The sequence below is a fragment of the Scyliorhinus canicula genome, chromosome 18, assembly GCF_902713615.1.
Source record: "Scyliorhinus canicula chromosome 18, sScyCan1.1, whole genome shotgun sequence".
Taxonomy (NCBI): Eukaryota; Metazoa; Chordata; class Chondrichthyes; order Carcharhiniformes; family Scyliorhinidae; genus Scyliorhinus; species Scyliorhinus canicula.
The window spans coordinates 73,686,744-73,705,049 of NC_052163.1; the positions used below are offsets into that span (position 1 = coordinate 73,686,744).

Genomic DNA, 18,306 nt, shown 5'->3' on the forward strand with positions numbered 1-18,306 from the left:
ACCCAGGCTATTAGAATAGATGGCATTGAGGTGCGTAGGGAAGAAGTGTTGGCAATTCTGGACAAGGTGAAAATAGATAAGTCCCCGGGGCCTGATGGGATTTATCCTAGGATTCTCTGGGAAGCCAGGGAAGAGATTGCTGAGCCTTTGGCTTTGATTTTTAGGTCATCATTGGCTACAGGAATAGTGCAGAGGACTGGAGGATAGCAAATGTGGTCCCTTTGTTCAAGAAGGGGAGTAGAGATAACCCCGGTAACTATAGGCCGGTGAGCCTAACGTCTGTGGTGGGTAAAGTCTTGGAGAGGATTATAAAAGATACGATTTATAATCATCTAGATAGGAATAATATGATTAGGGATAGTCAGCATGGTTTTGTGAAGGGTAGGTCATGCCTCACAAACCTTATCGAGTTCTTTGAGAAGGTGACTCAACAGGTGGACGAGGGTAAAGCAGTTGATGTGGTGTATATGGATTTCAGTAAAGCGTTTGATAAGATTCCCCACGGTCGGCTATTGCAGAAAATACGGAGGCTGGGGATTGAGGGTGATTTAGAGATGTGGATCAGAAATTGGCTAGTTGAAAGAAGACAGAGAGTGGTGGTTGATGGGAAATGTTCAGAATGGAGTTCAGTTTCGAGTGGCGTACCACAAGGATCTGTTCTGGGGCCGTTGCTGTTTGTCATTTTTATAAATGACCTAGAGGAGGGCGCAGAAGGATGGGTAAGTAAATTTGCAGACGACACTAAAGTCGGTGGAGTTGTAGACAGTGCGGAAGGATGTTGCAGGTTACAGAGGGACATAGATAAGCTGCAAAGCTGGGCTGAGAGGTGGCAAATGGAGTTTAATGTGGAGAAGTGTGAGGTGATTCACTTTGGAAAGAATAACAGGAATGCGGAATATTTGGCTAATGGTAAAATTCTTGGTAGTGTGGATGAGCAGAGGGATCTCGGTGTCCATGTACATAGATCCCTGAAAGTTGCCACCCAGGTTGATAGGGTTGTGAAGAAGGCCTATGGTGTGATGGCCTTTATTGGTAGAGGGATTGAGTTCCGGAGCCATGAGGTCATGTTGCAGTTGTACAAAACTCTAGTACGGCCGCATTTGGAGTATTGCGTACAGTTCTGGTCGCCTCATTATAGGAAGGACGTGGATGCTTTGGAACGGGTGCAGAGGAGATTTACCAGGATGTTGCCTGGTATGGAGGGAAAATCTTATGAGGAAAGGCTGATGGACTTGAGGTTGTTTTCGTTAGAGAGAAGAAGGTTAAGAGGTGACCTAATAGAGGCATACAAAATGATCAGAGGGTTAGATAGGGTGGACAGCGAGAGCCTTCTCCCGCGGATGGAGGTGGGTAGCACGAGGGGACATAGCCTTAAACTGAGGGGTAATAGATATATGACAGAGGTCAGAGGTGGGTTTTTTACGCAAAGAGTGGTGAGGCCGTGGAATGCCCTACCTGCAACAGTAGTGAACTCGCCAACATTGAGGGCATTTAAAAGTTTATTGGATAAGCATATGGATGATAAGGGCATAGTGTAGGTTAGATGGCCTTTCGTTTTTTTTCCATGTCGGTGCAACGTTGAGGGCCGAAGGGCCTGTACTGCGCTGTATCGTTCTATGTTCTAAATGGAACGGAAAACTCTCCATTATCCCTACACAAAGGAAGATGGTTATTTTTTTTAATGTATTTTATTATAAACATGTATCGAAACAGGTTACACCAAATAAACACCCCGGGAAACATACTTCCCAACAATCAACTATACTGCTTGTACAACTTTTTCCTTCCCCCCCCCTCTCTCTCTCTCTCTCTCCTCTCTCTCTCTCTCATCTCTCTCTCTCTCTCCCTCTCCCCTCTCCCCCTCCCTCCCTCTCTCACTCCCTCTCTCACTCCCTCTCCCTCTCTCACACTAACTCTCTCTCTCTGCCGCCGGGCAATCGGAGAGGTGAAGGCCACGATATCGGCCTTCCTCCTCTTCAAGAGCTCCAGCTCTCTGAAACCCCAAATATCGCCACCGAAGGGTCCAGGTTCACCTCCCTTACAGTCCCTGGTAATACTCCCTGAATGCCTCATTTATCTTCCCCCGGCACCACATCCCCAACCCCAGTCCGTATCCTCAATTTTTCCCTGGACGCGGCCTGCTTCCGCAGCTGGTGCGCCAACATACAGCTCGCCTTCTCCCCATACTCACATTGCACCTCTCTTGCTCTACATAATTGCTCTACCGCCCTCCCCGTTGTCAGCCTGTCACATTGGCCCTGCAACTTTTTACTCTTCGCCAATCCCTTCGTGGGTAGTCTCGAATATGCCCTGTCAGCCTCCACTATCACGGTCATTAGGCGGTCATATTCCTCCCTCCTTTCCCTTTCCGCGCGAGACTTAAACAAGATAAATGCCCCCGGACCACTGCCTTCAGAGCTTCCCAAAAAATGTCCGTCGACACCTCTCAATTCTGTTTCAACCCACATACTCCTTAATTGCTGCCTACACCTTATCACAATAACCTCCAGCAACCCTGAATTGTTTCCAGTCCTGCCCAAGTGCAGACCGTCCGGTTTGTACTGCTTCCACCTCCCCCAGAACCGGTTCCAATGTCCCAGGAATTTGAATCCCTCCCTCTTGCACGATCTCTCAGCCACGAATTCATTAAGTGGTCAAACAGGCGCTGCAGTTGGACACCCTTCTTTCAAATGAAGGAGACAGGGATACCGGAAGGGTCCCTGAATTCTCACATCGCACAGAGGAACATGACATGGGTCTCCTGCCATGACGTAACCCTTAAGTTAACTTACAACAACAATTACAGTAGAAAAAGAGAGAAAAGAAAAACTACTTGCCACTCGCAAGCCAATGACTTACCTGCTGATTGAGGTGACTGAGTTGACTTGTCCCAGAATCCTCTTCTGCAGCCTCTACTGGTCGATGATCTTCCTCCTGTTTGTCACTGGAGGGGTTCTTTGGCTGCCCACAGTACAGTAGATAATGTGATATTTTTCTGTGGCAGTGGGCACTTTCAAAGATAAATTTAGAATTATGCTGATGCCAGAGAATAGAAGCATTGGCCTTTGTTGACATTGAGGAAGGTAATAAATGGAGAAATAAATAATTGAGCCATGTCAATAGAAAGAAAAAGAAGGAAGATGGTGAAAAACAGGTTTTTCTGGAAGAATTAGAATGGAAATTAAGTTGCATTGAAATGTTTCACATTTAATTTGTTTTTGCCCATGAGTGGTGTAGTGGAATTTGACTAGTAATATTAAATAAAATACAGAAGAAATAGAATAGTAGGGCTTATTTATTGCTAGAAGCGACATACATTTGTACATAGAACATAGAACACTACAGCGCAGTACGGGCCCTTCGGACCTCGATGTTGCGCCGACCTGTGAAACCATCTGAAGCCTATCTGACCTACACTATTCCATTTTCATCCATATGTCTATCCAGTGACCACTTAAATGCCCTTAAAGTTGGCGAGTCTACTACTGTTGCAGGCCCATTCTCTGCAAACATAAGTTCAAACCATGTGACTTTCAAGCCGTGAGACTTTTGAGTTGCCTGACGAGCCTATAATTACTTTCTGCATGGCACCACCGTGGCCAATCAGAGTCAACGTGCCAGCCAATCGGCACCTTTTTTTTTTCCTCCTGTGGTATAAATTAGTGATCGTTTGAAATTTGGCATTCATGCGTTTGTCCCGATGAGCACAAGATGGAAAGCTTCAACAAGGTGTGTCGCTACCCAATATTCATAATCAACGATGTTCATAAAGACTGATTACTTGCATGAGGATCTGAGTGGCACCAGGTGCCTGTGGGAACTTCTCCCCAGCATGAGACTGAACAGTAAGAAAATGAATGGGAAGAATCGAGGCTGAATGACTAGTGAAAATTAGTATGTGGTAATTTACTGGTATTTCTATAGGTTTGACGGTCCACACAGGAGTCGTTCTGAAATGGTTTGGGCAGGTACAAATATTGAGCCAGTAACAAGAGTTCCCACAAATCTTACTGAAAATGACATTTGAAGCATTTGTTTGTTTACACCACTGTTGCGTTCCTTCCCACAGGAGAGGAGGCGCGAACAGGAGCGAATACGTCGAGAGAAAGAAGAGCTATTCCGTGAAATGCGCTATGAACAAACTCTGAAAAGGCGTTATGATGATAGGTAAACACCGTTTTAGTTTGCTTTTAAGATAATTGGAAGACGGGGAAACCCCCACCTCTGATAGTTATCCTAACAAATAAACTGTTGCATCATGATCGATCAGTCCCAGGTTTGATTCTTGATCACCAGCTGATCTTAGCCAGGCATTAGTGGAGGTGCTGAAATTACTTCAATATCCCAGTTTAGGGAGAGGAACGGTTTTGGTTTCCTCTACTGACCTCCTTGTTGAGGGTGTGACTGAGTTTGGTTGGATTGAATTAGACTCCAGGATCAGCTGTTTTGACTCGAGTCATCTGTCAAACTGGTTACTCCTGGCAATGACTGTTTCAGTAGCTGAGAAATAATGCAAGTAATTCATGAATTTAGACTGTAAATAACTTATTAATGTATATATTTTATAAAAGACAAATCTGGCTTACAGCCAGTAATGACCCTGAAATTTGAACTACCTCGAGTCTAAAAGCAAATTTATTTGGCTTGTCAGATGAAACTCAATGCTCCAAAGTGTGAGGTGATATATTTTACTGGAAGAATGAGGAGAGACAATTGATTCTAAATGTTGCAATTTTAATGGGAGGGGAGTGAAGAAAGAGACCCTGGGGATGTTTGTGCCAAAATCATCCAGGTGGAAGAACAACATCAAGCAGCAGATAACACACATTGGATCCGAGGCTTTCTGAATTGAGGTAAAGAACAAAAAGCAAGACAAAGCCTTCATGAAATAATAGGCCACAGTTAGATTAATGCATCCAATTCTGGGCATCACACTGGAGGCTTTGGTGTGGGTACAGAATTAGAATGGTTCAAGGGATAAGAGAATATAATTATTCAAATCGACTGGACTAGCTGCGGTTGTTCTACATAGAGTAGGTAATGCTAAACAGAGATTTGACTGGTGTTTAAAATTCTAAAGGGTTTAGTCAATTAAAACTTGTTTCTAGTGGCTGAAGAATCAAGGTGACGAACAAGAGAACCACATGTAACATGTGGAAACACGTTTTACACAAGTTATTAGGATTTTAAATGCCGGATTGATTGGTCGACACAGATTCAATAATAACCTTCAAAAGGGAATTCGATGATACTTGAAAGAAAAAGTGTAGCAGTGATATTGGGGAGAGAGTGAGAAAGAGACAGTGCAGCAATGGTGGACCAAATAATAGCCTCCTTTTTTCTTATCCACTCGCCAGATGCAAGTGTTGCTAGCTAGGCAGTATTTATTGCCCATCCTTAACTGTCACTGAGAAGGAGGCGATGAACTGCTACCTTGAGCCGATGCAGACCATTTGGTGTAGAGAAATGTACGGTGCCGTGTGGGATGAAGTTCCAGGTTTTTGACCCAGCAACTTGAAGGAATGGCGATGTGTACCATCTAAAAGATGCACTTAATCACTAAGGTTCCTTAGACAGCACCTTCCAAACCCAGGACCATTACCATCTAGAAGGACGAGCAGCAGATACCTGGGAACCCCACCACCTGGAGGTTTCCCTCTAAGTCACTCACCACCCTGACTTGGAAATATATTGCCATTCCTTCACTGTCACCGGGGCAACATCATGGAACTCCCTCCCGAACAGCACAGTGGATGTACCTACACCTCATGGACTGGTGGTTCAAGAAGGCAACTCACCACCGTCTTCTGAAGGGCAAGTAGGGATGGGCAATAGAAATGCTGGCCTAACATCCAGTAAATGAATTTTTTTCAAACTACCAAGTCAGGATTGTTAGTGACTTAGAGGGGAACTTCCAGGTTGTTGAGTTCCCAGGTGTCTGCTGTCCATGTCCTTCTAGATGGTAATGGTCGTGAGTTTGGAAGCTACTGCCCAAGGAACCTTTGTGAGTTCCTGCAGTGCATCTTTTAGATGGTACACACTGTTGTTACTGTGCGTCAGTGGTTATATGCCTAGCCCAGTTCAGTTTCTGGTCAGTAGTAACCCTCAAGATGTTGATAAGTGGGAGATTCAGGGATGGTAATGCCATTGAATACCAAGGAGCGATGGTTTTCTGCTATCTTGTTGGAGATGGTCATTGCCTGGCATTTGTGTGGAGCAAATATTACTTGTAAATTGTCAGCCCAGATGTACAGCTTGTATGTTGGCTACTTTTGTGCAAGATGTAATGTACAGTTACAAATGAAAATGGGTAGTGAATCTTGCACTTTATTTGCGTATGAGATTGGTTGGACGTCGAGGTATTCCTGGCCATTGACTTTTGTTAAGAATTAGATTTAAGAGCTCTCTGCTATATAATTAATATGGTATGCTGCCACGGTTTAATTATATATTCATGATGCTTCTGTTACTGATCCAACATATTGAGATATAAAAGTTGTGAAAGAGTCTTGTGCGTTCTTCTCACTGACTTTGAAATAGAGTCGTAGAGATCCACATCACTGAAGAGGCCCTTTGGCCCACGCCGGCCATAAACAACCACCTAACTATTCTAATCCCATTTCCCAGCACTTCGCCCATAGCCTTACTACTTAAATTATATATGATAAAAAGATATATGATTATATGATATGTCTTTGCTGTTATAATTGTCCTAAATAGAGAATCTTATCTATTTGTTCCAGTGTGACATCACCACTTCAGTTTAGTTTCGACTCATGTATTTCTAATTACTATTGTTTTTGTGTTTTTGGTGTATGGTTTTTAAAACAAGGATACCACACTTGAATATACCAAGTATTGCGTGGGACATGGTGCTGGAACATATGAATGGCCAGGATCAGGAAAGATCATAGAATTCCCTAATTGTGGAAGGAGGCCATTCAGCCCATCAAGTCTGCACAGGGCCTTGGAAAGAGACCCTACTAAAGCGCACACCTCCACCCTATCCCTGTAACCCAGTAATCCCACCTAACCTTTTGGACACCAAGGGCAACTTAGCATGGCCAATTCACCTAACCTGCAGATCTTTAGACTGGGAGGAAACCGGAGCACCCAGAGGAAACCCACGCAGATACAGGGAGGAAGTGCAAACCCAAGGCTGGAATTGAACCTAGTTCCCTGGAGTGTGGCGAGCCTGAGAGTTGAAAGTTATCTCACATTTCAGCAGCATCCCTCAATTGATGTTTTCTTTTCACAGAGGCACATCTTGGCCTAGATTGTTTCACTGGACATAGGGCTGTCAATTTCCAAACCATTGACCAACTCCCAGTTCTATCTGATCTGCCAATTGCTTTTCCTTTTCTGACTTTCATCCCATTGGCCCTCACTTTCAGGGCCATAATGAACAGTTCCTCAGCGTTCAACTTATCAAAAGGGTGGCATGGTGGCACAGTGGTTAACACAGCTGCCTCACGGCGCCGAGGCCCCAGGTACAACCCTGGCTCTGGATCACTGTCCGTGTGGAGCTTGCACATTCTTCTCGTTTCGTCCCCACAACCCAAAGATGTGCGGGGTAGGTGGATTGGCCACGTTAAATTGCCCCTTAATTGGAAAAAATGAATTGGGTACTCTAAACTTAAAAGAAAACCTGATTGAAAGTGCACTTTAATGCTCTTCTTAAAAAAAAAATTTTTAATTTAAAAAAACATGTTTTTATTTTCCCATTTTCCTCCAAAATTCACACCCCACCCACAAACAGTAAACAGTAACAACTACAAAGACAATCCCCTTAACAATAACAACGATCCCATCCTCCCACCACCCCAAACAACGGCCCACCTGCCAATATATGCATCCAATAAAACAAACCCTCCCACAGTAGAAACAAAAAATAAAGGAGAAAAAGAGAAAGGAATCCGGGACCGCCCATGGTCACCTAGAGTCCACCCCCCCCCCCCCCCAAACGGCGTCCAACCTCTTTCAGAGTACCGTATGTGATACCCAAGAGTTGTAACCCCCCTCCCATCAACTCCTCCTGCCCACTGCCTCTTGTAAAACCCCTCCCCCCAACCTCGGTTCCTTCCCCCCAACTTTCCACCCCGGCTAGACCACTCGGACCCTGTTCTGCCAGGCTCCGATGGCCGCAGCCCCTCCCCCCACCTCACTCCCGCTCACTGGCCGTTTTAAACCCCTTGCCCGGCCCTAGGGCAAACCCAGAAATCCCCTTTTAGCACACGCACCCCGCATATCCACCTATAGCCCCCACTTCTAGTGCAAGTCCCATCACTTCCCTTATCCAAATATAAACATTGGCTCCTTTAGCCCACACACCCGCACGCAGTAAAACAATAAAGAAGAAACACGTATACCAGCTCCGGCCTACTGCACCACCCGCTTCTGCTTGGCCCAGCACAGGTCCTTCTCTTCACACTGTACCTACAGAAGCACAAAGTCACTACTCTTGGAGGCTCACCCGCCTTTGGTACAGGCCTCCCCAACTGATGAGCCCGATCCAGTTCATATCGGGAGGGATCCTCCCCCTGCCCCAATAGTTTCGCCAGCATAGCGGCAAAATACTCCGTCAGCCTCGGCCCTTCAACTCATTCGGGCAGCCCCACAATCCTCAAATTCTGTCGCCTGGACCTGTTTTCCAGGTCTTCCAATTTTCCTCGCAGATCCTTGTTCACCTCCATCACCTTCCGCATCTCCTTCCCCATCGAGGTAAATTGATCACCTTGCTGCGCCACCGTCTCCTCCACTACCTTCAGCACCTCCCCTTGCGCTCACACCTCCGCCACTGCACTCGCCACCGCCGTCGTCACCGGGGAAATCGCCTCCACCAGTAACTCAAAACCGCCCTCATCTCCTTCCTCGTCACCTCCAAGTGTTTTGTAAACTGCCTTTCGAATTCTGCAGCCATCACCGTGGTTATCTCTTCAGCCTTAAGCAATCCAGCCTCCTTTTTCCTCCTCCACTCCCCGACGGGCCCTCAGCTGCTTTTTTAACGGCCGTTTTCTTAATGACCCGTGACATCTTCTGCTGTGCCCCCTCTGCGCCTTCTCTGTGCCTTTGACGCCTCCGTGGACCCTGGGACCGGGCTTAAAGCCCTGAAAATGCTGTTCCAGAACGGGAGCCCTCCGTTGCACGGCCGCCTCCCACCCGCCGTCACCGTAAGTCCTGCACTTTAATGCTCTTGATAAATCTTGGTTACTGTACCCAACATACAAGCTGTACATTCTGGGCTGACAAATGGCATGTAACATTCGCTTCACACAAGTGCCAGGCAGTGGCCATTTTCAACTAGAGAGGTCTGACCATCTCCCCATGACGTTCAATGGCATTGCCATCACTGCTGGGTGGCACAGTGGTTAGCACAGTTGCCTCACAGCACCAGGGACCTGGTTCGATTCCGGTCTTGAGTGACTGGAGTTTTCACTTTCTCCCGTGTCTGGGCAGGTTTCCTCCAGGTGCTCTGGTTTCCTCCCACAGTCCAAAAATATGCAGTTAGGTGGATTGGCCATATTAATTGCCTTTTGGTGTTCAGCAGTGAGGTGGGGAATGGAATTGGGAAGTGGGCCTGGGTGGGGTGCTCTTTCGGAGAGTCGATGCAGACTTGATGGGCCAAATGGGCTCCTGCAATGTAAGCATTCTATGATACTATATTGATGCTGAAATATATTGGATTTGGTGGATTTATATTATGTTCTCAGTGATATGAAACCCACAATCCCATATCCTACTGTTGTCCTTTGTACATACTGATAGGAATCTGTCCACTAATTACTCCAAATCCTTTTCATGTGTTAGAATCATAGAATGATACAGTACAGAAAGCGGCGATTTGGCTCAATTTCGAAAGAGCTCACCGATTTTCCCCACACCTCTGTTCTCCCTCTCAATAGCGTAGCAAATTTTACTTTGAAAATTTATTATTGAGGCTGCTGCTACCATTCTTTCAGCTAGTGTATTCTCCTCTGCCTGCTCAACTCACTGTATGGAAATATTTTAACTCATGCAGCCTTGGGTTCTTTTTTTATCTCAAATCTGCTCCCTTACTGACCCTTCTGGTGCTGTAACCAATTTATTTACCGTACGTATTTACATTGTGTTGGCCATCGTATGGCCTATATTTTTCATGTACCGAGCAATACTTTTCACTGTGCCTTGGTACACGTGACAAATCTAAATCCTTCAAGATTTTGAACATCAGTTCAATCTTTCTGAACCTTCTCTGCTCGAAGCAAGAAGCAGCCCAGTTTCTCCAGTCTTGGCACATAAATTGCATCTGGGTACCATTGTAAATCTCAGCACCTGGGGATTTTCACAATAACTTCATTGCAGTGATTTTTAAAAAATCAATTTAGAGTAACCAATTATTATTATTTTTTCAATTAAGGGGCCATTTAGCATGGCCAATCTACCTAATTTACACATCTTTGAATTGTGGGGGTGAAACCCACGCAGACATGGGGAGAATGTGCAAACACCACACGGACAATGATTCAGGGCCGGGATTCAAATTGGTGTCCTCAGTGCCGTAATCCCAGTGCTAACATTGCGCCATATGCCGTCCTTTTCATTGCAGTGTTAATGTAAGCCTACTTGTGACACTAATAAAAATAATTACCGTGGCATTCTCTCTGAGATGAAGTGCTAGGAATCAACTGCGACATAACCAGTGTTTTTTAAAAATAAATTTAGAGTACCCAATTAATTTTTTCCAATTAAGGGGCAATTTTTTTTTTTTTTAGTGTAGCCAATCCACCTACCCTGCACATCTTTGGGTTGTGGGGGCGAAACCCACGCAAGCACGGGGAGAATGTGCAAACTCCACACAGACAGTGACCTAGAGCCGGGATCGAACCTGGGACCTCGGCGCTGAGAGTCATCAGGGCTAACCCACCGTGCTGCCCTGTAACCAGTGTTTTTTTAAAGGTTTCATAAAGATTTCCTCATGTTTGTACATTATACCCCATTATACTGTAAAGCCAAGGTTCCTCTATGCCATTGTGTTCCCCACAGCTCCATAGGGGCAGCAGGGTAGCATGGTGGTTAGCATAAATGCTTCACAGCTCCAGGGTCCCAGGTTCGATTCCCGGCTGGGTCACTGTCTGTGTGGAGTCTGCACGTCCTCCCCCTGTGTGCGTGGGTTTCCTCCGGGTGCTCCGGTTTCCTCCCACAGTCCAAAGATGTGCGGGTTAGGTGAATTGGCCATGCTAAATTGCCCGTAGTGTCCTAATAAAAGTAGGGTTAAGGGGGAGGTTGTTGGGTTACGGGTATAGGGTGGATACGTGGGTTTGAGTAGGGTGATCATGGCTCGGCACAACATTGAGGGCCGAAGGGCCTGTTCTGTGCTGTACTGTTCTATGTTCTATGTACATGTCTCTGACACTGCACCGTATAAACTGTACTATTTACTATCTTTTGCCTCTCTTCACACTTTGACCAAAATTAATGACTTTCACACATTTCTTAAGTTTCTATGTGCCTGCCCCACCAGACCAAAAAGCACTCACTTTCCTTTTAAGTCCATGGGAGTTGGCTTTGCTGACAAGACTATTATGTGGCACTTAAATCAATTTCCACATACCCAACATCAATCTCAGTACAATCACTCACTCACCATCAAGGAACTCAATCAAGTTAGAAAAGTACAATTTACCTTCAATAAATCACTGCTGGCTTTCAGTTGTTACCTATATAGTTTCCATTTAATTTATTTGTTTCAATATTTATTTTCCTTCCACATCACATTGACATTGATTTAATTTGCCATTTCAGTCCAACTCCCCAGTCTATCTCTGCTCCTGTACAGTTGATCAATCAACTACTGATTGCTTTTCCTCTTGGTGTCATTGGTATCATTTGACTGTCTTTTTGTCTCCACTTCAAGCAATGATCCTTTAAGAACTTGCTAATCAATTCCTGCTGTTCCACTTTTGACTACCCTGACGCTCTACTTTTGACTACCCTGACGCCTTTGGCACAACCAGTTGCCAATCTCCTTCAATAGTCCATCTGTTCTCTGCTGTTCTATCTTGACAAATCCCCTATGCAGTCCTGTATCAACGATTTTGCAGTTTGAATATACAGTGTCTGTAAAATTTCCTTTATTTACCTCAAAGAATCCCAACAAGTATTGTTACCCACCAACTCCTATCCCCTCATACCTGGCCCCATGAAACCATACTGACTTGCGCTGATTATTTCCTTCTCTAGATATTTTTGGATACCTCTTAACATTTTACCAACTACAGGCATTAGGCTCCCAGATCTGTACTTTAACAGAACTATTCTTTCTCTCTTCTAAAGATAGGTGTTATGTTTCCTTCTTTCCAATCTGTATAACTCCTGTGAGGTCCCCACCAAAATGAAGCCATTTGTTGACCATTTCCCTTATCCCTGTGTTCAGGTCATTTGGCCCAATGGTCTTAGCCACTTTTGGCACCTTCAATCTTGCGGTTTGAAAGCCAAGATTGAATCTGCCTCCACCACCCATTACGGCTTGCATTCCAGACCGTAGGTTCTCACTATAAATGTTATTCGTCTTGTTTCTTTTGCCAATCATTTTAAATCCGTGACCCCTTGTGTTCAACCTTCCTGCCAATGCAACAGTTTCTCCTTATCTACTCTGTTCAGTCCATGAACATTTCTACCAAATCTCCCCTCAATCTTCCCTAGAACAACTCAACTTCTCCAGTATATCTGCTCTTTTTTTGAGAATGGTTTTTAATTGCAGTTTTAAAATTTATACACTGTACAGCAGACAAGGGTATGTTCATCAGGTACAATATACAGGAATTTTTCATCTCTGTAGGTCCTTTCTTCCGCCGCCAGACTGATCAGGTTCCACTTGTGGATCTGTGTCCTGTCGTGGGCAATCTGGATCCTTGAATGGTAGCCCCTCCAACTCTGTCCCTCCCCATCTGGGTTCACAGGGAAGACTTCACTCTTGCTCAGGTTGAGTTTGTAGCCCGAGAAGGCTCCAACCTCTCAAGAGCTTCATGATCCCTTCCATGCCGCTTTGTGGGTTTGAGATGTAGAGGAGCAAATCATCCACATAGAGGGAGACTCTGTCTCCTCTTCGGATTCCCTTCCAGCTCCTCGACGTTCTGTGGCTGATCGCCAATGGCTCAATTGCCAGGGTGAATGAGAGTGTGGACAGTGGGCATCCCTGTCTTGTACCTCTCTGCAGCTCGAAATATTCAGAGCTGGCGCTGTTGGTCCGTACGCTCGCCTTCTGGGCGTTGTACAGGAGTTTCGCCCATAGGTGAACCCTGTCCCCAGCCCAAACCGCTGTAGTACCTCTGAGGTGTCTAGCTACTCTTTCAACCTGCCTACCCTGTCATCTTCAACGACATATGTACATATACACCAAGGTCCCTCTGTTCCTGCACCTCCTATAGAGTTCAAAAATGTGCAGTTTAGGTGGATTGGCCAAGCTAAATTTCCCCTTAATTGGGGAAAGAAAATTGGGTACTCTAAATTTAAAACAAATAATAATTTTCTGTCCTGCCAATTGCTCCTCCTTAATGTATGGTGTTGCTAACCTACTGAGTATTAACAACTTTCAACCTTGCTTCCTATATAGTTTTAACACGCTGTCTGTTCCTTTTTACCCTGCCAAACTAGTTTTAATCCTTCCTTCTGTTTTATTTACGCTCAGTGTTTTGGTGCTAATGCAGTTTAGCCCCTCGGTCCCAGAACTGAGCCTAGTGTCCCAAACAGCTATTCACGTGACATGGTAGTAATCCGCAGATTGTATTTCTAAGGGGCTCGTAATTTTAAATTGCCCAATTATTTTTTCCAATTAAGGGCAATTTAGGCTGGCCAATCCACCTAACCCTGCATAAATTTGGGTTATGTGAGTGAGACCCACGCAGACACTGGGACAATGTGCAAACTCTACATGGACAGTGACCTAGGGCCTGGATCGAACCCGGGTCCTCAGTGTTGAGGCAGCAGTGCTAACCACTGTGCTTCCCTGGGGACTCTTTAGCATGAATTTCCTAAACATCTAATCTAAGGAGACCACTCATTCCATATCATACTAATCTTTATTTGCCAGCTATTTGCTCAGGCACTGCATCATATTTTTCTTTTATTATTCAGAGAATCTGGGCATCACTGCTAAGGCAACATTTATTGCCTATCCCTAATTGCCTTTGCAAAATTGGTGAATTCAACTGGCAAGTGAAATGGAGTTTGCCATTTCAGAGTGCAGTTAACATTCCAATGGGTCTGAAGTCACATATAGACCAGACCATGTAAAGATTAAAGATTTCCTTCCTTAAAAAAATCATGAACTAGATGACTTCATGCGATAATCTGGTAGTTTCACAGTAATCATTACCAATGCTAGCTTTTTTATTCCATGTTTTTAAAATTATACTAAATTAGATTTAAATTCCCCAGCTGCTTTGATGGAATTTGTACCCGTATCTCTGGATCAATAGTCTAAGATCCTGGATTACTAGTCTTAACATCAGCAGTATGCTGCTGTACCCTTCACCTTGGCACAGGGTGGAGGAGGGTGACAACAGGCACAGATGCAGATTGCCAGGCTTGTTGTGTACCATGTACACTTCCTTTAGAATTGACAGAATGAGTTGGGGCACGTGTCAGAGGAGACAGTGAAGGTTTTGTTGGGGACAGAAGCACATTATTAGGGCAGTGCAGAAATAGTTGTTCACTACTTCTGCGCTGTATGGTTTCATATTTGGCCATCCTTGCTCTGGATCCGATTAGAAAAATGTTTGCATTTCTTCATACTGATCTTTTTTCACCTTAATGTCCACCAAAAGGACTTTTTGTTTTGGGGCCGCCAATAAACAAGAGCAAATTTACTTTTTAAAATTCATTTACGGGCCAGCATTTATTGCCCATCCCGAGTTGCCCTTCAGAAGGTGGTGGTGAGTTGCCTTTTTGAACCGCTGCAGTCCTTGAAGTGCAGTTAGACCCACTATGCTGCAAGGCAGAGAATTCCAGGGTGTTGCCCCAGCGACAGTGAATGAGGGGCGAAAAAAATTCCAAGTCAGGGTGCTGAGTGACTTGGCGAGGAAGCTCCAGGTTTTGGGGTTCCCAGGTATCTGCTGCTCTTGTCCTTCTAGATGGTATGGGTCGTAGGTTTGGAAGGTGTTATCTAAGGAACCTTGGTGAATTACTGCAGTACATCCTGTAGATGGTATACATGGCTGCCACTGTTCGTCGGTGGTGGAAGACTTGAATGTTTGTGGAAGGGTGAAGCAGGCTGTTTTGTCCTGGAAGATGTTGAACTTCTTGACTGTTGTTGGAGCTGGATTCATCCAGGCAAGTGGAGAGTATTCTATTGCACTCCTGACTTGTTCCTTGTAGATGGTGGTTAGGAGGTGAGTTACTTGCCATAGGATTCCTAGTCTTTGAATTGCCCTGGTAGCCACAGTATTAATGTGACTAGTCCAGTTCAGTTTCTGATCAATGGTAACCCCAAGGATGTTGATTGTGGGGGATTCAGTGATATTAATGCCATTGAATGTCAAGAGGTGGTGGTTAGATCCTCTCTCGTAGGAGAAGGTCATTGCCTGGCACTTGTGTGGCGCGAGTGTAACATGCCACTTGTCAGAACAAGCCTGGATATTGTCCAGGTCTTGCTGCGTTTGGATATGGACTGCTTCATTATCTGTGGAGTCACGAATGGTGCTGAACATTGTGCAGTAATCCGCAAACATCCCCACTTCTGACCTTCTGCTGGAAGCGAGGTCATTGATGAAGCAGCTGAAGATGGTTGGGCCTAGGACACTACCCTGAGGAACTCCTGCAGTGATGTCCTGTAGTTGAGATGATTGACTTACAACCACCATAACCGTATTCCTTTGTGCCAGGTATGACTCCCAACAGTGGAGAATTTTCCCCGTTTACTATTGACTCCAGTTTAGCTAGGGCTCCTCTTGGTGCCATGCTCGGTCAAATGCTGCCTTGATGTCAAGGGCCGTCACTTTCACCTTGCCTCTGGCATTCTGCTCTTTAGTCCATGTTTGCACCAAGGCTGTAATGAGGTCAGGAGCTGAGTGACCATGACGGAACCCAAACTTAGTGTCCGTGAGCTGGTTATTGCTGAGTAAGTGCCGCTTGATAGCACTATCGATGACTCCTTCCATCACTTTGCTGATGATGGAGAGTAGACTGATAGGGCAGTAATTGGCTGGGTTGGATTTGTCCTGTTTATTGTGTACAGGGCATATGTGGACAACTTTCCATATTACGGGGTACATGCCAGTGTTGTTCTACTGGAACAGCTTGGCTAAGGTTGCAGCAACTTCTGGAGTACAAGCCTTCAGTACCATTGCTGGAATATAGTCAAGGCCCATAGCCATTGCAGTATCCAGTGCCGTTCCATGATATCACATGGAGTGAATTGTATTGGCTGAAGACTGACGTATGTGATGTTGGGGACCTCTGGAGGACACTGAGATGGATCATCCACGGCATTTCTGGCTGAAGATTGTTGCTTATGCCTCAGTCTTGTCTTTTGCACATATGTGCTGGGCTCCTCCATAATTGAGGATGAGGATATTTGGAGTCTCCTCCAGTGAGTTGTTTAATTGTCCATTCATGCTGGATGTGGTAGGACTACAGAGCATAGATCTGATGTGTTCGTTGTGGAATCTCTTATCTCTGTCTGTTACTTGCTGTTTGGCACACAAGTAGTTCTGTGTTGTAGCTTCACCAGGTCGACACCTCATTTTTCAGTATGCCTGATGTTGCTCCTGGCATGCTCTCCTGCACTCTTCATTGAACCATAGTTGATCCCCTAACTTGGTGGTAATGGTAGAGTGGGGGATATGTCGGGCCATGAGGTTGCAGATTGTGGTTGAAACAATCCTGCAGCTGCTGATGGCCCACAGTGTCTCATGAATCTCCAATCTTGAGTTGCTCGATCTGTTCGAAGTCTATCCCATTTAGCAGGGTTGTAGCGCCACACACAGAATGGAGCGTATCCTCAATGTGAAGATGGGACTTTGTCTCCACAAGGACTGTGCGATGGTCACTTCTACCGATACTGTCTTAGACAGATGCATCTGCAGCAGGCAGATTGGTGAGGATGAGGTCAAGTATGTTTTTCCCTCTTCCCTCACCACTTCCTGCAGTCCCAGTCTAGCAGTGATGTTCTTTTGGACCTGGCCCGTTCGATCTGTAGTGGTACTGCCGAGCCACTCTTGGTGATGGACATTGAAGTCTCCCACCCAGAGCATATTCTGCACCCTTCCTACCCTCGGTGCTTCCTCCAAGTGGTGTTCAACATGGAGGAGTACTGATTCATCAGCTGATGGTGGCCGGTACATGGTAATCAGCAAGAGGTTTCCTTCCATGTTTAACCTGAAGCCATGAGACCTCATGGGGTCCAGAGTCGATGTTGAGCACTCCCAGGGCAGCTCCCTCCAGACTGTATACCACTGTGCTGCCATCTCTGCTGGGTTTGTTCTGCCGGTGAGACAGGACATAGCCAGGAATGGTGGTAGTGGTGTCTGGGACATTGTATGAAAGGTATGATTCTGAGAGTATGACTGTCATGCTGTTGCTTATCTAGTCTGTGCGATAGCTCTCCCAACTTTTGCACAAGCCCCCAGATGTTAGTAAGAAGAACTTTGCAGACTCGGCAGGGCTGGGTTTGCTGTTGTCGGTTCCGGTGCCTGGTTCGATGCTGGATGGTGTCCGGTTTCATTCCTTTTTTTGTGTTTTTGGAGTGGTTGAATACAACCAAGTGGCTTGCCAGGCCATTTGAAAAGAAAAATGAAATGAAAATTGCTCATTGTCACAAGTAGGCTTCAATGAAGTTACTGTGAAAAGCCCCTAGTCGCCACATTCCGGCGCCTGTTCGGGGAGGCTGGTACGGGAATTGAACCGTGCTGCTGGCCTGCCTTGGTCTGCTTTAAAAGCCAGCGATTTAGCCCAGTGATTTAGCCCAGTGTGCTAAACCAGCCCCTAGTACCCAATTCATTTTTTCCAATTAACGGGCAATTTAGCATGGCCAATCCACCTAGCTTGCACATTTTTGGGTTGTGGGGGCGAAACCCACGCAAACACAGGGAGAATGTGCAAACTCCACACGGACAGTGACCCACAGCTGGGATCGAACCTGGGACCTCAGCGTCGTGAGGCTGCAGTGCTAACCCACTGCGCCACCGTGCTGCCCTCAGAGGACATTTAAGAGTCAACCACATTGCTGTTGGTCTAGGGTCACATGTAGGCCAGACCAGGGAAGGATGGCAGATTTCCTTCCCCAAATTACATTAGTAAACTAAGTGGGTTTTTACAACAATTGACAAC

At 45.6% G+C, this 18,306-nt stretch overlaps 1 protein-coding gene across 4 annotated transcripts in view; it reads left to right on the forward strand.

The window, feature by feature from the left end:
* LOC119953359 (scaffold attachment factor B1-like) overlaps positions 1-18,306 on the forward strand; it is a 141,898-nt gene that overhangs the window by 99,765 nt on the left and 23,827 nt on the right. For all 4 annotated transcript variants that reach the window (XR_005458007.1, XM_038777544.1, XM_038777546.1 and 1 more), the window contains one exon: positions 4,070-4,167. Coding sequence is in view for 3 of the 4 variants with exons in the window: in XM_038777544.1 (XP_038633472.1) it covers positions 4,070-4,167 (98 nt within the window). In the remaining variant the exon portion in view is untranslated. The remainder of the gene's footprint in view (positions 1-4,069; positions 4,168-18,306) is intronic.